Source organism: Somniosus microcephalus, chromosome 3, assembly GCF_052327205.1.
Source record: "Somniosus microcephalus isolate GS21.2 chromosome 3, FLI_Smic_1.0, whole genome shotgun sequence".
Classification (NCBI taxonomy): domain Eukaryota; kingdom Metazoa; phylum Chordata; class Chondrichthyes; order Squaliformes; family Somniosidae; genus Somniosus; species Somniosus microcephalus.
In genome coordinates this window covers 51,551,673-51,572,845 of record NC_140989.1, presented here as the reverse complement: position 1 = coordinate 51,572,845, position 21,173 = coordinate 51,551,673, and the positions used below count along the sequence as shown (strand labels likewise).

Sequence of the window (21,173 nt, the reverse complement as noted above, 5' to 3'; positions counted from 1 at the left end):
CATTGCCAAATGGCCTCCTTCTGTGGCGTTACTTCCTATGATTGCATTAGGATGAGGGCGAGTGTCAGTGGTGGTTAATCAGATGGGGATGTGAGTAGGTGCAGAGAGAGTGAGGGATAGGTGCACCTTGCAAGGTAGATCGGTGTGAGGATTGACGTGCAGTAGGCTTGGGAAGGCAGATTGGGTTGTTGAGGTGACACGCACATCAAGATGTAGCTGAATATAGCACTGAACTCACCTTTCCTGACCTCATGAGATCATTAAACCTTCTGCGGCACTGGATCCAGGAGCGCCTGACTACATCCCTGCTGCTGACCTCCTCCGCAATCTCCAACCATGTCCTCATGGTCTCACTGGACGGTCTCATGTGCCCGTTCCCAGGGAACAGGGTGTCCCTGCGTGCTCGAACTCCCTGGAGCAGGACTTCCAGGCAGGAGTCGGAGAATCTGAGCGCTGCATTCTGCCATTGGGACTCCATGCTTTCCCTCAAGCCTCAGGTCGAAAATCTTTAGTGTCTCAACAACCACACCTCTCCCAAAGACCTGTGATCCTCCTCCAACAACCTTCAAGTCTGATGTGTGGAGCCCCTTTAAATATCTGAGCTCAAGTCAAGTCATCGATGATGTCATCCAACCTGCTCCATTTAATTGGCCGGTAAACCCTCAGGCCTAACTCAGTTGATCCAATTCAGTTGAAGACAAAGTGGACAGCGAGCCGCCGAGTGCTGCGTGAGGCCGACCCACTGCACAGGCCCCCCGCACCCACTCGCCTCACAGGTAAAAATTCCAGCCATAGTGTCTTGAAGTCACTTTCACATATCCATTTCTGTTTAGAATATATGAAATAGGTGTAGACAATTTTATTGAGTATTCACTCATTTCTTTTGCCATTGCCAGCAGGTATCATGCTGAATATCAATGGGCAGAATGCACTTTATGTGGTTGATATCTGATGACATCCTGATTGAAAGACTGACAATTTTAACATAATTTCTGCACGTTTAAGGAGTGATAATATGCAATTGATTCCTGGGAAATAGCATTTTATATTATAGCTAAAGTCATGATTGAAGTAATCTTTCTCCCTTTGGTAGAGAAAAGTCCACATAATAAAAATGAATTTTATCTCCACACGTGTCATCTTGCACAATCTGCCGAAATTGTGGAAAATGAGAAAAGTCACTTGGTGCAGTGTAAATTATTGGAGACAAGGGTTCAATCATTTTCAAGATTAGGGCTGACAGAATGTAGCTTTATTGTTACTCTGCACCAAATCTAATCTGGTGTCATCTTTATCATCCTAAATACTAGCGTAAAAAATGTTCCAATATTCTCTCAAGAGCACGAAATATAAAAACTTCCTAAACATCTAACTTAACAAAATGAAGTGATCTAGGCATACAGATGGAAGTTATTTATATGTAAAAAGGAAAACTGAATACTGGAAATTTGAAATAAAAATAGAAAATGCACAACTGGCTGTTCAGCATCTGGAACAGAAAGAAAGATTACCTTTAATTAAAACCCTGCATGTGAAAAGTTTTGATGAAGGGTTCCACCTAAAACTTTAATCTGATTTTCTCAGATACCGATCAATCTGCAATGCATGTGTAGCATTTTCTGTTCTTAAAATAGATTTCTAATTACCAGCCAAAGCACTTACTTTTATTTACTTTTTTCACTTACCTAAAATCATAGTAAGCACTTGGCATGCGAAGAATACACAATATCTGGCTATTATAAGGCAGCAGCACACTTAGGATTTTGGATAATTTAATTAACATCCGTTTCTGTTGTGCTTTTGCAACATAAGGTTGAGCAGGTTGGGCCTATACTCATTGGAATTTAGAAGAATGAGAGGTGATCTTATTGAAACATAAGATACGGAGGGGGCTCGACAAGGTAGATGCAGAGAAGATGTTTTCCCTCGTGGGAAATCTAGAACTTGGGGACATCGTTTCAGAATAAGGGGTTGCCCTTTTAGAACTGAGATGAGGAAGAATTTCTTCTCTCAGAGGTTCGTAAATCTGTGGAATTCTCTGCCCCAGAGAGCTGTGGAGGCTGGGTCATTGAATATATTTAAGGTGGAGATAGACAGATATTTGCAAGATAAGGGAGTGAAGGGTTATGGGGAGCGGGCGGGGAAGTGGCTTTGTGCCCAAGATCAGCCATGATCTTATTGAATGGCGGAGCAGGCTCGAGGGGCCAAGTGGCCTATTCCTTATGTTCTTATAAAATGCAGGGAAAATGGCAGCAGTGGACTATGAAGGTACAAGTGATGACTAATAAAAGTTAACATTGAAAAGATCACAGGTTATTATTACAGAATTACCAATAAATGAATGTCTTTGGCTGGGTGTATTAACAGCAATTGATATGCGACCAGAATAAGCAAGAAACACTGAACATCAACAGCAACTTGCAATTATATAGCATCTTTAGCGTGGGAAAACGTCCCAAGGCTCAAATATTGGCACCGAGTCAAAGAAGCGATATTAGGAGGGTTGACTAAAAGCTTGGTCACAGAGGTAGGTTTTAAGGAGGGTCTTAAAGGAGGAGAAAGGGGTGGAGAGGTTCAGGGAGGGAATTCTAGAGCTTAGGGCCTAGATAGCTGAAGTCACAGCCAGCAATGGTGGGGTGAAGGGAGTGGGGCATAAGTAAGAGGCCAGAGTTGGAGGAACGCAGAGTTCTTAGAGGCTTGAGGAGGTTACCGAAATCAGGAGGGGTGAGGCCATGGAGGGATTTGAACAGGAGGATGAGAATTCACCTGAGAAGCTTCCGACTGCGTCAACATTTGCTACACTGTCAAACTTGTGTTTTTTTCTACTTTCTTTACTTTCACATGCCTTAACTCTCTAACCCTCATCCCCCTCACTTTCATCCTCATCCCACCCAATTTGGCAGAGACCACTACAACCAACCCACCTAGCAGCCAATGTCAATTAGTGGGCAAAGAGAGAGAGGCACAAGGCATGGAAGCTACAAAAGCAAAATACTGCAGATGTTGGAAATCTGAAATAAAGACAAAAAATGCTGGAAATACTCAGCCGGTCAGGCAGCATCTGTGGAGCGAGAAACAGAGTTAACGTTTCAGGTCAATGACCTTTCATCAGAACTGGGAAAAGTTAGAGATGCAACAGGTTTTAAGCAAGTGCAGAGGCAGGGAAAGTGGGGAGGGGAGGAAAGAACAAAAGGGAAGGTCTGTGATAGGGTGGAAGGCAGGAGAGATTAAATGACAAGAGGGATGATGGTACAAGGTTAAAGGAGATGGTAATGGGACAAGTAAAGAAACAAACGATGGGTCTAGAGGAGGTGCAAGTAGCAATAGCAGATTCATTACCACCAACAGCTGCTGTGCAAAAAAATAGGAGCAGTGATTATGATCTGAAATTGTTGAACTCAATTTTGAGCCCGGAAGCTAATTTGAAATTAAATACAATTTTAAAAATTAACCATATCTTAACATCTTCAAGAGAGGAGATGGGGGTGGGGGGTGAAAATCATTAACCCAATGGAGCTGTATATCAGAGTGAGATGCATTAAAACACGTCACATTTTTAAACCAAAATGAATCAGTTTTGAATCAAATGAGTGAAACATAATGGATCTGCTTGTTGGGGTTTGTTTATTGAAGACCAGAATGTGTCTTATGGGAAATTGTGAGGTGTGTCATGCAGGAAACTGAGCCCATATTAAGATAGTTCTAATACAACATGCACATCAGAAATTACTCACACAGCATTCTACGGCTGAATTTAAACATGCTTACCTGTCCACATATTTTTTAGACTAATAACAAAGCCTCCCGTTAAGTAGAAAATTGTAAAACAGACGTTTCCTATTAGAGAAGATAACTGCAGTGTTGGTAGTAATGCTGAGACCCACAAAGCCATTACTCTGCTGCAATAAACCACGAGCCACACCAGCAGAAAGTTCAAGAGGAAAGGACTAGCCTCAGGTCTGAGCGCCGCTAACCAGTAGATTGGCACACCGTAGATTATTACGAAAGCAGTGTGTTCTGGCAGTTCCCCCAAAAGCTGCAGGGTGAAAGATAATGCCAATTAGTTATTTACAAATGGAGATTACAAATTAAGTATAGTAGACATCCCCATCACATTAAAACATTCTGATGTACCACAGCTTCTGATATAATGCATCTTGTTTGTAGCTGCCTTACCAGTAGAGAAGCCAATACTTGCCTAGAATTTCGATGGGAGGTTCTCCCGATTGTCCATTGTAACTTCTGGAGAAAAATTAGCAGAAACCCTGTAGAAACAGCTTGACTGGAAATTCTACCCCACTGTTTTTATAAAGCTTTAACACTATGGCGCTGGATTTCCGACCCCCACGGCTGCATACGAGGTGTGTACCCTGCTTTTACCAGCATAAGAGTTTAAAAAAATAGAAAAATAAGATTTTATCACTCACTTATAAATTAAAACCCCTGTCCAATAAGGTAATATTAAACCCTGTTAAAACATATTTCAAAAAATTAAATTTTTGTTTAACATGTTTAATTAAATGCCATTTTAATTAATGTTCTGTATGTAATGGCTTTTCTTTCTTTCAGTGTGTTGGTGCATTTTTGCAGTCATCCCCATTCATACTTTTGACAGTTCCGTGCAGGCAGAACTGTCAAAACTATGAATGGGGATTCGCTTTTTTCATTGGTTGGGCTGGCCCACGTGATCCCAGGGGCTCTTGCGAACCGCATGTGCCTCTGGAATACGTGGGCCTCTGCGCATTTCGAAGAGGAGAGGCCCAAGAGCGGAAGCATTGGTATCTACGGAGCCAGTAGAATTTTTTTCTAATCGGAGGCAGCCGCCCGCAGGAATAGTATATACTATAGTGAGCATAGGTCCCTTGCAGTCAGAATCAGGGGAATTTATAATGGGGAACAAAGAAATGGCAGACCAATTAAATACATACTTTGGTTCTGTCTTCACAAAGGACACAAATAACCTCCCAGAGATGTCGGGGAACATAGGGTCTAATGAGAGGGAGGAACTGAATGAAATCAGTATTTGTAGGGAAATGGTGTTAGGGAAATTGATGTGATTGAAGGCCGATAAATCCCCAGGGACTGATAATCTACATCCTAGGGTACTTAAGGAAGCGGCTCTAGAAATGGTAGATGCATTGCTGGTCATCTTCCAAAATTCTATAAACTCTGGAACAGTTCCAATGGAAAATATTTCTTAATATGCTAATGTAACCCCACTATTTAAAAAAGGTGGTAGAGAGAAAACGGGAAATTATAGACCGGTAAGTCTGACATCGGTAGTGGGGAAAATGCTAGAGTCCATTATAAAAGATGTAATAGCAGAGCACTTGGAAAACAGTGACAGGATCGGACAAAGTCAACATGGATTTACAAAAGGTAAATCATGCTTGAGTAATCTACTGGAATTTTTTGAGGATGTAACTGGTAGAATAGATAAGGGAGAACCAGTGGATGTGGTGTATTTGGACTTTCAGAAGGCTTTCGATAAGGTCCCGCATAAGAGATTAGCGTGCAAAGTTAAAGCACATGGGATTGGGGGTAAGGTACTGACTTGGATAGAGAACTGGTTGGCAGACAGGAAGCAAAGAGTTGTAATAAACGGGTCTTTTTCCGAGTGGCAGGCAGTGACTAGTGGGGTACCGCAGGGATCGGTGCTAGGACCCCAGCTATTCACAATATATATTAATGATCTAGACGAGGGAACTAGATGTAATATCTCCAAGTTTGCAAATGACACAAAGCTGGGTGTGTGTGTGTGCTGTGAGGAGGATGCCGAGAAACTCCAGTATGATTTGGACAGGTTGGGTGATTGGGCAGATGCATGGCAGATGCAGTATAATGTGGATAAAAGCGAGGTTTCCACTTTGATGGCAAAAACAGGAAGGCAGATTATTATCTGAATGGCAATAGATTGGGAGAAGGGGGAGTGCAACGAGACCTGGGTGTCCTTGTGCACTAGTCGCTGAAGGTAAGCATGCAGGTGCAGCAGGCAGTTAAGAAGGCAAATGGTATGTCGGCCTTCATAGCGAGAGGATTCGAGTACAAGAACAAGGATGTCTTGCTGCAGTTGTACAGGACCTTGGTGAGACCACACCTTGAGTATTGTGTGCAGTTTTGGTTGCCTTATCTAAGGAAGGATGTTCTTGCCATGGAGGGAGTGCAGCGAAGATTCACCAGACTGATACCTGGGATGGCAGGAATGACGTATGAGGAGAGATTGGGTCAATTGGGCTTATATTTGCTGGAGTTTAGAAGAATGAGAGGGGATCTCATTGAAACTTATAAAATTCTAACAGGACTAGACAGACTAGATGCAGGAAGGATGTTCCCGATGGCGGGGGAGTCCAGAACCAGGGGTCACAGTCTAAAGATAAGGGGTAAGCCATTTAGGACAGAGGAGGAATTTCTTCACCCAGAGAGTGGTGAACCTGTGGAATTCTCTACCACAGAAGGCAGTAGAGGCCAATTCATTAAATATATTCAAGAAGGAGTTAGATATATTTCTTAAGGCTAAAGGGATCAAGGGATATGGGGAGAAGGCAGGGACAGGGTACTGAATTTGGATGATCAGCCATGATCTCATTAAAAGGCGAAGCAGGCTCGGGGGCCGAATGGCCTACTCCTGCTCCTATCTTCTATGTTTCTATGATCAGAAATTCAGGGCCATACTGCAATCTCCTATGATGTGCATTGGCCTAGGTTCTCCCTTTTGGTATAGTTTACACCTCAATTGCTATTGGTGGGTTTTAGACACACCAAATAAAAGTTTGCTTTTAGCACCTAATTTTTCATTGCCAATTTATTAGCATAGCTTCGCATGCAGATTCGGATGGATGTAGGTTACACACCAGTGGGGGGGGGGGGGGTGCAACATTGCATCTCTGTGAAATTTAATGGGGAATGTTAGAATAGGGTGAGAAAAATTCTGAAAACATTGAGCATCAAAAGGCATCTCAACCCATTATCAACCTTTGCCAAGGCTGATGGGCAGGGGACTAAGAGACAGACATAAAAGGGAAAGCAAACCCAAAGTACAATTAAAAGTCGAGTCATAGGCCTAGAAATTGGGTTGGGGCGCCAAAGTGGCGCAAAAGTCGCCCGAGTGCAGGATTTAGCGCAGCGATCGGAGTAATACCGATCGCCAGAAATTCAGTTTCAGTGCCCCTCGAGGGACACGGGGCGAGGCTCGAGGCGCTCCGCGTCCCTCTTAGGGCGCTGAAACTGATTATCGCAGCGCAACGTGCCGCAGCGCCACACGCTGCGGCACGGCAGGCTGCGGTACTGCAGGCCTTCCTCCCACTGTTAAGGGGGAGGTGCCTGCAACAGCGCGATCCCCGCTCGCGAGTGCCGGCAAATGAGCCCGGCACCAAGGAGAAGTGCCGGGCTCTCGGGAAACAGCCGGCAATGCCGCGGGGGGGGGGGGGGCGGGTGGTTAGGAGGCCGGGGACGGAGGTGCTTGCAGGCGGCCACCGAAAAAGCGTCCGCCCCGCACCTCCACCTTAACTTGCGCTGCTGCCGGCACAGTAAGGCCCCATGAACCGGGCGTGGGTAGCGAACGGCGCAACTGCGGCGTTCGCTACCAAATATCGCGAACGGGGCGCTGCGCACACCGATGACGTCATCGGTGGCGGCGCAGCGCAACAGGCCAACGCCACCATTAGCGCCCCTCCTGAATATCGCGGGAGGCGCAGCCAGTGGCACTACAGCCACTGCCTGCCTCTTTAGGCGCTAACAGGTGGCGCTACTCACCCAATTTCTCCCCCATAGAGTTATACAGCACAGAAAGAGGCCCTTTGGTTCATCATGTCCATGCCGGCCGTCAAGCCCTGTCTGTTCTAATCCCATTTTCCAGCACTTGGTCCGTAGCCTTGTACGCTATGGTGTTTCAAGTGCTCATCCAAATGCTTCTTGAATGTTGTGAAGGTTCCTGCCTCTACCACCCTTTCAGGCAGTGAGTTCCAGATTCCAACCACCCTCTGGGTGAAAATGCTTTTCCTCAAATCCCCTCTAAACCTCCTGCCCCCTACCTTGAATCTATGCCCCCCCCTGGTTATTGACCCCTCTACTAAGGGGAAAAGTTCCTTTCTATCTACCCTATCTATGCCCCTCATAATTTTGTACACCTCAATCAGGTCCCCCCTCAGCCTTCTCTGCTCTAAGGAAAACAACCCCAGCCTGTCCAGTCTCTCTTCAAAAGTTAATTATTTGAAGTAAGTTTAATTTTTTTTTAAAGAGTAAATTAAGCTGTTAGGGAGTATAAACCGGAAGTAGAATCCGGGTATAAAAAGGGGCGGGCTTAGTGCGGCTGCACTGAGTGCGGTGCATTGAGTGTAAGCAGAGTTTGGTAAGTGGGAGGTGAGGGGGTGTTTCTGCTCTGTTTTGCTTCCCACTCTCAGGCTAATCCAGCATTGCGGAAGCGGAGCAGCGAGACAATTCAACCGGACAGGCCCCACAGACAGCATTCAAAAGGGAGGTTGGTAATCAGCTGGTTGGTAGGTCCTTTTCCTTCTCTTCTATACCTTTAAGTTGGTAAGTCCCATTAAATAGTGGTGCAATATTATCATCTATTTTGGGGCAGAGGGCCTTCATAACTAATAATAAGAAATTTAATTAATTACATAGATATGGGTGAACAGGTGATGTGTTACTGTTGTGAAAGGCTCACGGTGATTACATTTGCGATAAGTGTTTGCTGCTAGAGGAACTCAGGCTCCATGTTAAAGAGCTTGAGACCGAGCTTCAGACACTGCGACACATCAGGGAGGGGGAGAAGTTCCTGGACTCTATGTTTCAGGAGGTGGTCACACCTATGAAATTAATTACTGCAGATGTAGTCCATGGTCAGGGACAGGACAGTGTGACTACGAGTGAGGCAGGTACAGGGATCCAGGAGGTAGTGTTGACGGAGACACAGCCCTTGCTCTTGTCAAGCAGGTTTGAGGTTCTTACTCCCTGTGAGGGCGGGAGCGGGGACTGCAGGGAGGATGAGCAACCTGGCCACAGCACTGTGGAACAGGGGGCCATTCAAGTGGAGGGAGTAAAAAGAAATGTTGTAGTGGTAGGGGATAGTATCATTAGGGGGATAGATAGGGTTCTCTGCAGTCAAGAGCGGGAGTCCCGAAGGCTGTGTTGCCTGCCCGGTGCCAGGGTTAAGGACATCTCTTCTGGGCTGGAAAGAAACTTGGAGTGGGAGGGGGAGAATCCAGTTGTCGTGGTCCATGTTGGTACAAATGACGTAGATAGGACAAGGAAGAAGGTTCTGTTAAAGGAGTATGAGCAGCTAGGGGTCAAATTAAAAAACAGAACCTCAAGGGTAATAATCTCTGGATTATTACCTGAGCCACGAGCGAATTTGGCTAGGATAAATAAAATTAAAGAGTTAAATGCGTGGCTCAAAGACTGGTGTGGGAAAAATGGGTTTTGCTTCTTGGGACACTGGCACCAGTACTGGGACAGGAGGGAACTGTTCCGTTGGAACGGACTTCACTTGGCCAGTGCTGGGACTAGAGTCCTGGCGAATCATATAACTAGTGCTGTAGAGAGGGCTTTAAACTAATTAGTGGGGGGGAGGTTTCTAGAGAGCAAATAATAAAAATGACAACGGAGAAGGTCATAGACTTAGGTAGCAGTGGGGGAATTAAAAAACAGAACGTGTCAGGAAGGGACAGAAGGTATGGAGTAAAAGGTAAAGTAGTAAAAGGGGAAAAAACAGGAACTAAGTGTCACAAAACATATTTGAAAGTTCTTTATCTGAATGCACGTAGCATTCGTAACAAAATGGATGAGTTGATGGCACAAATAACTACATATGGGTATGATCTTGTGGCCATTACAGAAACATGGCTGCAGGGTGACCATGACTGGGAATTAAGTATACCAGGTTATTTAACAATCAGGAAGGACAGGCAGGAAGGAAGGGGAGGTGGGGTGGCTATGTTAATAAAGGAAGGAATCACTATAATAGTGAAAGGATATTGGGTCAAAGGAGCAGGATAGTGAAACAGTTTGGGTGGAGATAAGGAATAATAAGGGGAAAAAAACACTAGTGGGCGTAGTCTATAGGCCTCCGAACAGTTGCAACTCTGTTGGATGGAGTATTAATCAGGAAATAGTTGAGGCTTGTAATAAGGGAACAGCTATAATTATGGGGGATTTTAACTATCATATTAACTGGACAAATCAAATTGGGCAGGGCAGCCTTGAGGATGAGTTCATTGAGTGTATTAAGGATGGGTTTCTTCAGCAGTATGTAACTAAACCGACCAGGGGGCAAGCAACCCTAGATTTGGTCCCGTGAAATGAGACAGGATTAATTAAAAATGTCCTAGTAAAGGATCCCCTTGGAATGAGTGACCATAACATGGTTGAATTCCATATTCAATTAGAGGGCGAGAAGGTTGGATCTCAAACAAGCGTGCTGAGCTTGAATAAAGGAGACTATGAAGGTATGAGAGCGGAATTGATTAGAGTGGACTGGGAAAATAGATTAAAGGGTAAGACGGTACATGATCAGTGGTGTACATTTAAGGAGTTATTTTACAACTTCCAAAAAAAGTATATTCCACTGAGGAAAAAAGGGTGTAAAAGAAAAGATAGCCATCCATGGCTAAGTAAAGTAATTAAGGATAGTATCCGACTAAAAACAAGGTCATATAAGGTAGCCCAATCTAGTGGGAGGATAGAAGATTGAGAAGTCTTTAAAAGACAGCAAAGAATAACTAAAAGATTCATTAAGAAAGGGAAGATAGATTATGAAAGTAAATTAGCAAAAAATATAAAAACAGATAGCAAAAGTTTCTATAGTTATATAAAGAGAAAAAGGGTGGCTAAAGTAAATGTTGGTCCCTTAGAGGATGAGACCGGGAAATTAATGGTGGGAAACATGGAGATGGCAAAAACGCTGAACAAATATTTTGTATCAGTCTTTACGGTAGAGGATACTAAGAATATCCCAACACTGGACAAACAGGGGGCTCTAGGGGGGGAGGAGCTAAATACGATTAAAAATCACTAAGGAAGTGGTACTTGGTAAAATAATGGGACTCAAGGTGGATAAATCCCCTGGACCTGATGGCTTACATCCTAGGGTCTTGAGGGAAGTGGCGGTAGGGATTGTGGATGCATTGGTAATAATTTTCCAAAACTCCCTGGACTCAGCAAAGGTCCCGGCAGATTGGAAAACTGCAAATGTAACACCCTTATTTAAAAAGGGTAGTAGGCAGAAGGCTGGAAACTATAGACCTGTTAGCCTAACATCTGTGGTTGGTAAAATTTTAAGAGTCCATTATTAAGGAGACAGTAATGGGACATTTGGATAAACATAATTTAATAGGACAAACTCAGCATGGTTTCATGAAGGGGAAGTCATGTTTGACAAATTTGCTTGAGTTCTTTGAGGAAGTAACATACAGGGTGGATAAAGGGGAACCAATGGACGTAGTGTATTTAGACTTCCAAAAGGCATTTGACAAGGTACCACACAAAAGATTATTGCTCAAGATAAAAAATCACGGGATTGGGGGTCATATTCTGGCGTGGGTGGAGGATTGGCTCTCTAACAGAAAGCAGAGAGTTGGGATAAATGGTTCATTCTCAGACTGGCAATCAGTAACTAGTCGTATTCCGCAGGGGTCAGTGCTGGGTCCCCAACTCTTTACAATCTATATTAACGATTTGGAGGAGGGGACCGAGTGTAACATATCAAAGTTTGCAGATGATACTAAGATGGGAGGGAAAGTAGTGAGTGAGGAGGACATAAAAAACCTGCAAAGGGACATAGACAGGCTAAGTAAGTGGGCAGAGATTTGGCAGCTGGAATACAATACTGGAAAGTGTGAGGTTATGCACTTTGGCAGGAAAAATCATAGAGCAAGTTATTATCTTAATGGCAAGAAACTGGAAAGTACTGTAGTATAAAGGGATCTGGGGGTCCTGGTGCACGAAACTCAAAAAGTTAGTATGCAGGTGCAGCAAGTGATCAAGAAGGCCAATGGAATGTTGGCTTTTATTGCTAGGGGAATAGAATATAAAAACAGGGAGGTATTGCTGCAGTTGTACAAGGTATTGGTGTGAGACCGCACCTGGAATACTGCATACAGTTTTGGTGTCCATACTTAAGAAAAGACATACTTGCGCTCGAGTCAGTACAAAAAAGGTACACTCGGTTAATTCCGGGGATGAGGGGGTGGACATATGATGAGAGGTTGAGTAGATTGGGACTCTACTCATTGGAGTTCAGAAGAATGAGAGGCGATCTTATTGAAACATACAAGATTGTGAAGGGACTTGATCGGGTGGATGCGGTGAGGATGTTCCCAATGATGGGTGAAACTAGAACTAGGGGGCATAATCTTAGAATAAGAGGCTGCTCCTTCAAAACTGAGATGAGGAGAAACTTCTTCACTCAGAGGGTGATAGGTTTGTGGAATTTGCTGCCCCAGAAAGCTGTGGAAGCTACATCAGTAAATAAATTTAAAACAGAAATAGATAGCTTCCTAGAAGTAAAGGGAATTAAGGGTTACGGGGAGCGGGCAGGAAATTGGACATGAGTCTAGGTTCGGAATGGTCATGGCCTGTGGGTAGTGGAGCGGGCCCAGGGGCCGTGTAGCCTGGTTCTGCTCCTACTTCTTGTGTTCTAATTCTGTTAGATTTCAGGAGATGGTTTTATTGCTGTTCCTGGCTGGGGTGGAGATCGCCTTTACAGAAGGTAAGTACTGTAGAAAATATAGGGACAGAGTGATCTCCTGGACGAGTTTCGATCGCCTAGATGGGTCGGAAAGGAATTTACCAGATTTTTTCTCCCAAATTGGCCATTGGGTTTTTTTTGTCTGGTTTTTCGCCTCTCCCGGGAGATCACATGGGTTCGGGTGGGATGGAGAGTGATAGTATATTTGAGGTTAGGATCAGATCAGCCATGATCTTATTGAATGGTGGAGCAGGCTCGAGGGGCCGATTGGCCTACTCCTGCTCCTATTTCTTATGTTATGTTCATAGCTGAAGCACTCCAGCCCAGGTAACATCCTGGTGAATCTCCTCTGCACCCTCTCCAATGCAATCACATCCTTCCTATAGTGTGGCAACCAGAACTGCACACAGTATTCCAGCTGTGGTCTAACTAGCGTTTTGTACAGTCTGCAAGAAAGTGACGGAGCAGCCAGCATCCAGTTTAATAGCGGCTGAGGCGATGCAGTATGAAATAGTTGTAAGGATCTCTGCCATTCTATGGGGCCATAGAACAAAAGAACTTGTATTTAAATAGTGTTTTTCACGAACTCAGGACATCCCAAAGTACTTTACAGCCAATGAAGTACTTTTGAAGTGTAGTTACTGTTGTAATGTAGGAAATGCGGTAGCCAATTTGCACACAGCAAAGTCCTACAAACAGCAATTAAATAAATGACCAGATCTTCTGTTTTGAAGTGTTGGTTGAAGGATTAATGCAGCCAGGACTGGGAGAACTCCCTTGCTCTGTTTCAAATAGTGTTGTAGGACCTTGTACATCTACCGGAGAGGTCAGATGTTTAACATCTCATCCGAAAGACAGCACCTCTGACAGTGAAACACCCCTTCAGTACTGCACTGGAGTGCCAGCATAAATTATGTGCTGACGTCTCTGGAATGGGGCTTGAACCCACAACTTCCTTACTCAAAGGCAAGTGCTACTGCTGAATCAAGGCTGTCACTTATACCATCCCCAAAGTCTTGAAGCATGTCTTCAAGAGGTGTTGCCAAGTTTCAGGACACAACTGACCATTAATGACCGAATATGCCAGCCTTATACTGCATGGTATCTGTTCAGCAGATGGTAAAGCTCTGCACCTGCCTTTCTGCTGACCCCGATTCTGAGAAGACAATTCCTTCTGGTCACTGCCAGGTAGGTGTGCAAGGGCATGTAGAAATGGTTAATAGCATCTTGGCAGTACAGTCTGAAGTGGCCACCACCTCCTGGCAGCTGAGTCCTGAGATGAACCAGCTGCACCGCTTCTGCTCATCATCTACAGTCAGAAGTGCCGAGGGGCTGATCCATCTCTGCCTCCTCCTGAGGTCCCCACCGTCACAGGAGCCAGTCTTCAGCCAAATCGATTCACTCCACGTGACATGAACAAACGGCTGAGCGCACTGGATACAGCGAAGCCTATGGGCCCAGACAACATCCCGCCTGTTGTGCTGAAGACTTGTGCTCCAGAACTAGCCGCGCCTCTAACCAAGCTGTTCCAGTACAGCTACAACACTGGCATCTACCCAACAATGTGGAAAACTGCCCAGGTATGTCCTGACCACAAAAAGCAGGACAAATCCAATCCGACCAATTACCACCCCATCAGTCAACTCTTAATCATCAGCAAAGTGATGGAAGGTGTCGTTGACAGTGCTATCAAGCGGCACTTACTCACCAATAACCTGCTCACTGATGCTCAGTTTGGGTTCCGCCAGGACCACCCAGCTCCAGACCGCAATACAGCCTTGGTCCAAACATGGACTAAAGAGCTAAATTCCAGAGGTGAGGTGAGAGTGACTGCCCTTGACATCAAGGCAACAATTGACCGAGAGCAGCATAAAGGGGCTCTAGCAAAATTGAAGTCAATGCGAATCGGTGGGAAAACTCTCCACTGGCTGGAGTCATACCTAGCACAAAGGAAGATGGTTGTGGTTGTTGGAGGCCAATCAGCACAGCCCCAGGGCATCGCTGCAGGAGTTCCTCAGGGCAGTGTCCTAGGCCCAACCATCTTCAGCTGCTTCATCAAAGACCTTCCCTCCATCATAAGGTCAGAAGTGGGGATGTTCACTGATGACTGCACAGTGTTCAGTTCCATTCGCAACTCCCCAGAGATTGAAGGCATCCATGCCCACATGCAGCAAGACCTGGACGACATTCAAGCTTGGGCTGATAAGTGGCATGTAACATTCGCGCCACACAAGTGCCAAGCAATGACTATCTCCAACCAGCGAGAATCTAATCACCGCCCCTTGACATTCAATGGCATTACCATCATCCTGGGGGTCACCATTGACCAGAAACTTAACTGGACCAGCCACATAAATACTGTGGCAACAAGAGCAGGTCAGAGGCTGGGTCTTCTGCAGAGAGTGTCTCATCTCCTGACTCCCCAATGCATTTCCACTATCTACAAGGCACAAGTCAGGAGTGTGATGGAATACTCTCCACTTGCCTTGACGAGTGCAGCTCCAACAACACTCAAGAAGCTCGACACCATCCAGGACAAAGCAGCCCGCTTGATTGGTACTCCACCCACCACCTTAAACATTCACTCCCTGCACCACCGGCGTACCGTGGCTGCAGTGTGTACCATCTACAAGATGCACTGCAGCAACTCGCCATGGCTTCTTCGACAGCACCTCCCAAACCTGCGACCTCTACCACCTAGAAGGACAAGGCAGCAGGTGCCTGGGAATACCACCACCTCCAAGTTCTACTCCAAGTTGCACATCATTCTGACTTGGAAATATATCGCCATTCCTTCATCGTCGCTGGGTCAAAATCCTGGAACTCCCTCCCTAACAGCACTGTGGGAGCACCTTCACCACACGGACTGGAGCGGTTCAAGAAGGCGGCTCACCACCACCTTCTCAAGGGCAACTAGGGACGGGCAATAAATGCTGACCTTGCCAGCGACGCCCACATTCCAGGAACGAATAAAAAAAGGTTCCTGTACATTGACGGACGTGGTAAGATCACAAAGCTTTTCTGCACAGCTTCCAAGTGTGCAGAATGATTGAGGTGACGTTTACACTGATGGCCACCTCCTCCCATTTTCTTGGGGGCCTGCAGTGCTCCCTGCTAAAGAAACACCTCTTTCTCTGCCTCACTTCCTTTAGAAGACACTCAGTGGCCCCACTGAGAACTGGACTCCACGCCACTCCAGTATCGTTTTTTTTCATTAATGCCTATCTCTTGCTTTCACTGAAGCGTGTTGTCTTACAAATTTTTAAAACCAGGATGCCTGTCCCTTTAAGATGTGACAAGCCTTTAAATCCTGCAGAAGCATGTAATTCCCCAACCACCAATGGGTAAGCTTCCAATCATAAGCATTTTCCATGCCTGCAGCTCATCCACAATATTGGAGCGAGCCTTTAGATCAATGGTAGCATTCTCACCTTTGACTCAGAAGGTGCAGGATTTGAACCCTGCTCTCAGACAGCCCCAGTGAACGGAGACCGGAGCTCTGGCTCTGAATTCTGGGTTGATATCCAGCAAAATGCTCACACCCGCTGGTTCTGGGTCTGGGTGCACACCCCCACCCGCCTCATCGTATGGGTTGTGGGAACCCATAAAACCCTCCCACCGTACAGGCAACATTTCCTCTGAGCTGCATGGCTGCGCAGCCGTCTGCCGGACCCGCACAGAATAGGACTGGGTTTTTCCAGTGTAAAATTTCATGCATGCGCAAAACTTTGAATGGGCCGCGCGCCCAAATTTTAAATTAGGGGGAACATTGGCTACAGCCATGGAAGGAGCGTTCATGTTGCAGCCTGTTAGACTGCTGTTCAGCCTGTGAATCCTTCCACTACTTCACACTGTTCTCCAAGGCAAGAGAGTGTAAAGATAAAAAAACAAGAACCCACAATATTAAAATTAGCTGACCGTGGAAATATGCACAGGATCAGTGGCGTACAGATCACTCATACATCCAAATAGAAAATCTAGCTTCTTATTCGTGGCTCCCTTACCAATCAAAAACCCACTATAAAACAATGGCATTCATAACACACTGATATATATGTATATTGTATATGATTCTCTTATACGAAACAGCCCCTTTTTAGAGATGGCTTTCCTCATTTACAATATTTTTTTCCATAATTTTCCCAACAGCTTTTTACATATAATTTTTTTCACTGTCTAATATGTATTGTACTTATACTACTTCACTGTCAGTAAAGTGAAAAAAAAATTACCTTAGCAAAAAAATAGGGAGTAACAGAATACATCCCATCCTCCAACTCATGGTAAAGCATTGCCCTTTCTGAATGGCCTAGGAAAAGATAATTGTATCCAGTTCAAAAGAAGTTAACAATCCGAGTGGTCTTGACTGCGTATTCTTAAATCTTGGTACTGCTTTAAAAAAGTGTTACTGGTGTTTAAAGGAAAAAGAAAGTCGTGTATTTATATAGTGCCTTTCACAACCTTAGGACGTCCAAAGCGTTTTACAGCCAATTAAGTACTTTTGAAGTGTAGCCATGGTGTGGAGATGCCGGAGTTGGACTGGGGTGGACAAATGTAAGAAGTCACACAACACCAGGTTATAGTCCAACAGCTTTATTTGAAATCACAAGCTTTCGGAGCGCTTGTGATTTCAAATAAAGCTGTTGGACTATAGCCTGGTGTTTTGAAGTGTAGTCACTGTTGTAATGCTTGGAAACGCGGCAGCCTATTTCCACACAGCAAGGTCCCACAAACAGCAATGTGATAATAACCAGATAATCTGCTTTTTAGTGATGTTTGTTGAGGTAAATATTGGGCAGGACACCGGGGAGAACTCCCTTGCTCTTTTTGAAATAGTGCCATGGGATCTTTTACGTCCACCGGAGAGGGCAGACGAGACCTCAGTTTAACGTCTCACCTGAAAGACAGCACCTCCGACAGTTATTTTTCTTCTGTGGTTTCCTTGTGGCATACACGAGCACTGGCCAACAAGCTGGGCCAGCCAGTTGCTCCCAATGGCTTCTTATAGCCAGTTGATAGTAGTTGAACAAGAGCGATTTTCTCTCCCTCGCTATGAGGAAGTGTCCAGCTTCTGCTTGGCATTGCACAAGGGAGGCATGACTGACATTGATGGCTCACTGTGGGAAATAGTGAGCCCTCTTCTTACTGCTCCATGGACAGCATGCTGGAGTTCCAACACGCTGTGCTAATATGTGACCACTGGCTCACTGTTTTGATATTTAGTTAGACTTTCTCAGGTACTGCAAGCCAGCAATCCCAGGATTGGAACCCACTACAGTACCAAAACTGAAAGCATGCATTACCGTGGAAATATCACATTTCTATTTCTATGGAGTGCCTTTTTTTTTAGATAACGTTATTTAGCTCTCTTTGTTGGTCTCCCTAGCCCATGCCTCAACTGCAGCCAGGAGGCTGAATGAGGAACCTGCTCTCCAGGCCTTCGCAATGCTGCTCTGAATTGGTCACTGGAGAATGTGCAAGAGCAGACTGTTTCCCAAATCCACAATCTTGTGAGGAAGTTCCTGGTGTCCACTTAACACTTTCCCAACACGACATTCCCGAGAGTAAGAAGTCTGTCGTGTCAGGGATTGCGGGTATCAACATGCATCCCATCTCTCTGTGGAAACCAATGTTCAACTACATCATGGTGCAGGAAGTTGATGTTCCATCTCCTGGTGTCACTGCATCAATCCAACTACATCACGTACATTTAATTTAAAAAGACTCAGGTTTTGCAAGCTAAAAAAAAAGGCAATGTTTATTTACATATACTGCCACATTTCTGTGGAATTGCTAATGGTAAGTTAAATGATATGCTGTTTTATAATGGCAAAAGCATTATTTCTTATAGTGCACAATTTTTATTCTGCTGCTAAAGTGGAGCTATGTGTAACCTAACCCTTTCAGGCCATTTCAGTAAGTAAATGTAGCCTGAGGTCAATCAGAGTTTAATTGCTTTTTAGTAGGAATTTTGCGAAGTGTATGATCCTTGTAAATTTTTAACTAAAGAGAAAAAAATATCAAATTATTGACTTGCCTTCTCTTCTTTTGAAATACTCTGGACCAACTGAAGTATAATGTCTGAAGTCCAACAGATCCTCTCAAAGCTTTTATACAGATAGGTATTTAGCTTTATTTGCTCTTGGAAGTAAAATCTTGTAATAAAACTTTTAAAATAAAAGCTAAAGAAAATAAAAACAGCTTACATTTAGCGATAACATCTAAAACAACTGCAAACGGGGTCAGAGCTCCGATCATGTATAACAACGCCACTGTGTCCTGGATGGATAATTGTTTGCCATCTTGGCTATAGTATAAAAACCCAATTAGTAAAGACATCAAGAGTGCCTCAAATCCATGGATAGCCAGTGTCGGCAAATCTCTGAAATCATTAGAAACCTGTCGGCTGGTGCAAAAGAAAAAGTATTTCAGTTCAAAAAGCAGTAACTTTGCCTTTCAAATGACTGTGTATAGATTTTTATAAAGAAATGCAATTCTAAACTAACAGTTCTTTATAACAAAAAAAGTGTTTACCTTAATAAGACAGAAAACTGTCTTAATTGTCCAGCTAGCTTGTCCATGGTTTCTGATTTAATGTTAATAATCTCGTCAGAAGTCGGAGAGGCACTGAAAGAATTTTGAAATGGGGTTGAAAAATATGCATGAGCAGCAAGTTAAAAACATTTGCTTTAAAATGTTATATAATAAATATGTAGAAATATTTAAATGTATCATAAAACTGCAATATCTCTAGTGTCTTCAGGAATTGTGTTGAAATTAATTAATTCACTTTTGCCCAATATCCAGAGATAAAGTTTTAATTTAAAAAAACTATCAAAATATTTGCATAATAATTCTATAAACAATTTGTGAACCACATAACACAGTAAAATTAACGTGAGAAATAACATTTCCAGATCATCAGATTTACTTCAAATTAAAAAATCATAAATTTAAAAGTTTTGCATTCGACACATCTTTTATTTGTCAGTAGGATGCAAAAAATGTTGACTAGCTCAAATTTCATATTTACTAAAAACCCAATGCATTTAAAACATTCACAAACATACAGAGTGCATTTAAAAGTCCCAATTATATCACTGAAAAAAAGTTAACAAACTGAGCTTTCCGCTTCTCTTTCACTCAATTCATCACCTCCTGTCATTTTTGAGAGCTTTCCCTTGGTAAACCTTACTCCTTGACCTGCACCTTAGCCCGCTTCTCATTTTTACTGAGCTCATTGTTCTGCCTGCTTCTGCTGTGGTCCTGTTCTTCTCTCAAGGGCCTAGGTCTTGCCTTCTGCTCCATTATAAGTTGGTGCCTTTCAGATGGGCCTTCACTCCCAACAGTTTTCACTGTTCCAGGCATGCATGAACTCGGTGCCCTTTTCTGGGGCCGCCATAAGGCATACAATGTTAGTGATCCTCAGTGCTGGTTTTAGAGGCCTCTGAGCATGTATGACCTCACTGTTGGTTATCATTGGTTGTACAAGCAAGACCTCTGGCCTGATCTCAGAGAGAGTGAATGCAATACAATGAGAAAGAAAGGGAGGGTGAAAAATGGGGAAATGAGAGCAAATGGCATTAAGAGAGAACTAAAGAGCATACGATGGGTTAGGCAGGTGGGAAATTAATGGCTGAAATAAAGATAAAACAAAAGGATGTGACAATTAGAGAAATTGTGTCAAAAAGCATACAAAGGGTGACCCTGAAAGAATGGAAAGCAAACACAGAAAAACTGAGGCAAACAAAGATATGCACAAAGTGGGAGAGAAGCAGAAAGTCAAGTACAATTACGTGGAGGGAGGTTAGAGAGATAGTTTTTCATTAAAAAAGTTGCCTGCGATTAATACCACAAGAGGTCAACTAGTAAACCATTTAGTCACAAGCTTAAAGTAATTTAAAGAATAACTTCTTCACACTTAAAATCATTGATTTATGCAATAGTGTGCCATGTAATGTATTAAATATGAACTCTGCTAAGTAATTGGATCAATTCCTGATTCAACAAAAAAGTGGAGCTATAGATTAAGGTCAGAAAAAGATGAATAAATGCTCAGACTTGATCTTGGAACAGTACCCCAACGATTGGATTAGCCACATGAAATGGTCTTTCACTTCGTCCAACATTCTTATATTCTTTGAAATAAAAGATAACATATTTGTAGTTCTACATAATGTTATGACCTCTCTATAGTGCACAATCCCTTCTTGATGCAGATCTGTAATACTGCCCGAGACTGTCAGTAGCATGGATTCACCATTTTTATATTGTGGGCGGATTCTACAGCACTGGCGCAATAGGCAAACTGCACAGATGCAAGCCCCTATTTGCCTGTGCAGTTGTTTCAGTCAATATTTTTCTGTCCGCTGGGCCTTTTCAAATAGAATCCCTATAAAGGGATTATTCCATTCATTCATATTTAGGATGAATAAACAACTACTTGATGTTTTTGAACTTCTATGATAATAAATAAGGATACAAA

General features: G+C 43.8%; 1 protein-coding gene across 1 annotated transcript in view; it reads right to left on the bottom strand.

Annotated features, from left to right (window-relative positions):
• abcg8 (ATP-binding cassette, sub-family G (WHITE), member 8) overlaps nucleotides 1-21,173 on the bottom strand; it is a 65,549-nt gene that overhangs the window by 14,630 nt on the left and 29,746 nt on the right. The window contains exons 8-11 of the mRNA XM_085980383.1: nucleotides 19,223-19,315; nucleotides 18,895-19,094; nucleotides 16,921-16,997; nucleotides 3,769-4,036 (exon numbers count right to left, since the gene is read on the bottom strand). Of these exons, the coding sequence (XP_085836509.1) occupies nucleotides 3,769-4,036; nucleotides 16,921-16,997; nucleotides 18,895-19,094; nucleotides 19,223-19,315 (638 nt within the window). The remainder of the gene's footprint in view (nucleotides 1-3,768; nucleotides 4,037-16,920; nucleotides 16,998-18,894; nucleotides 19,095-19,222; nucleotides 19,316-21,173) is intronic.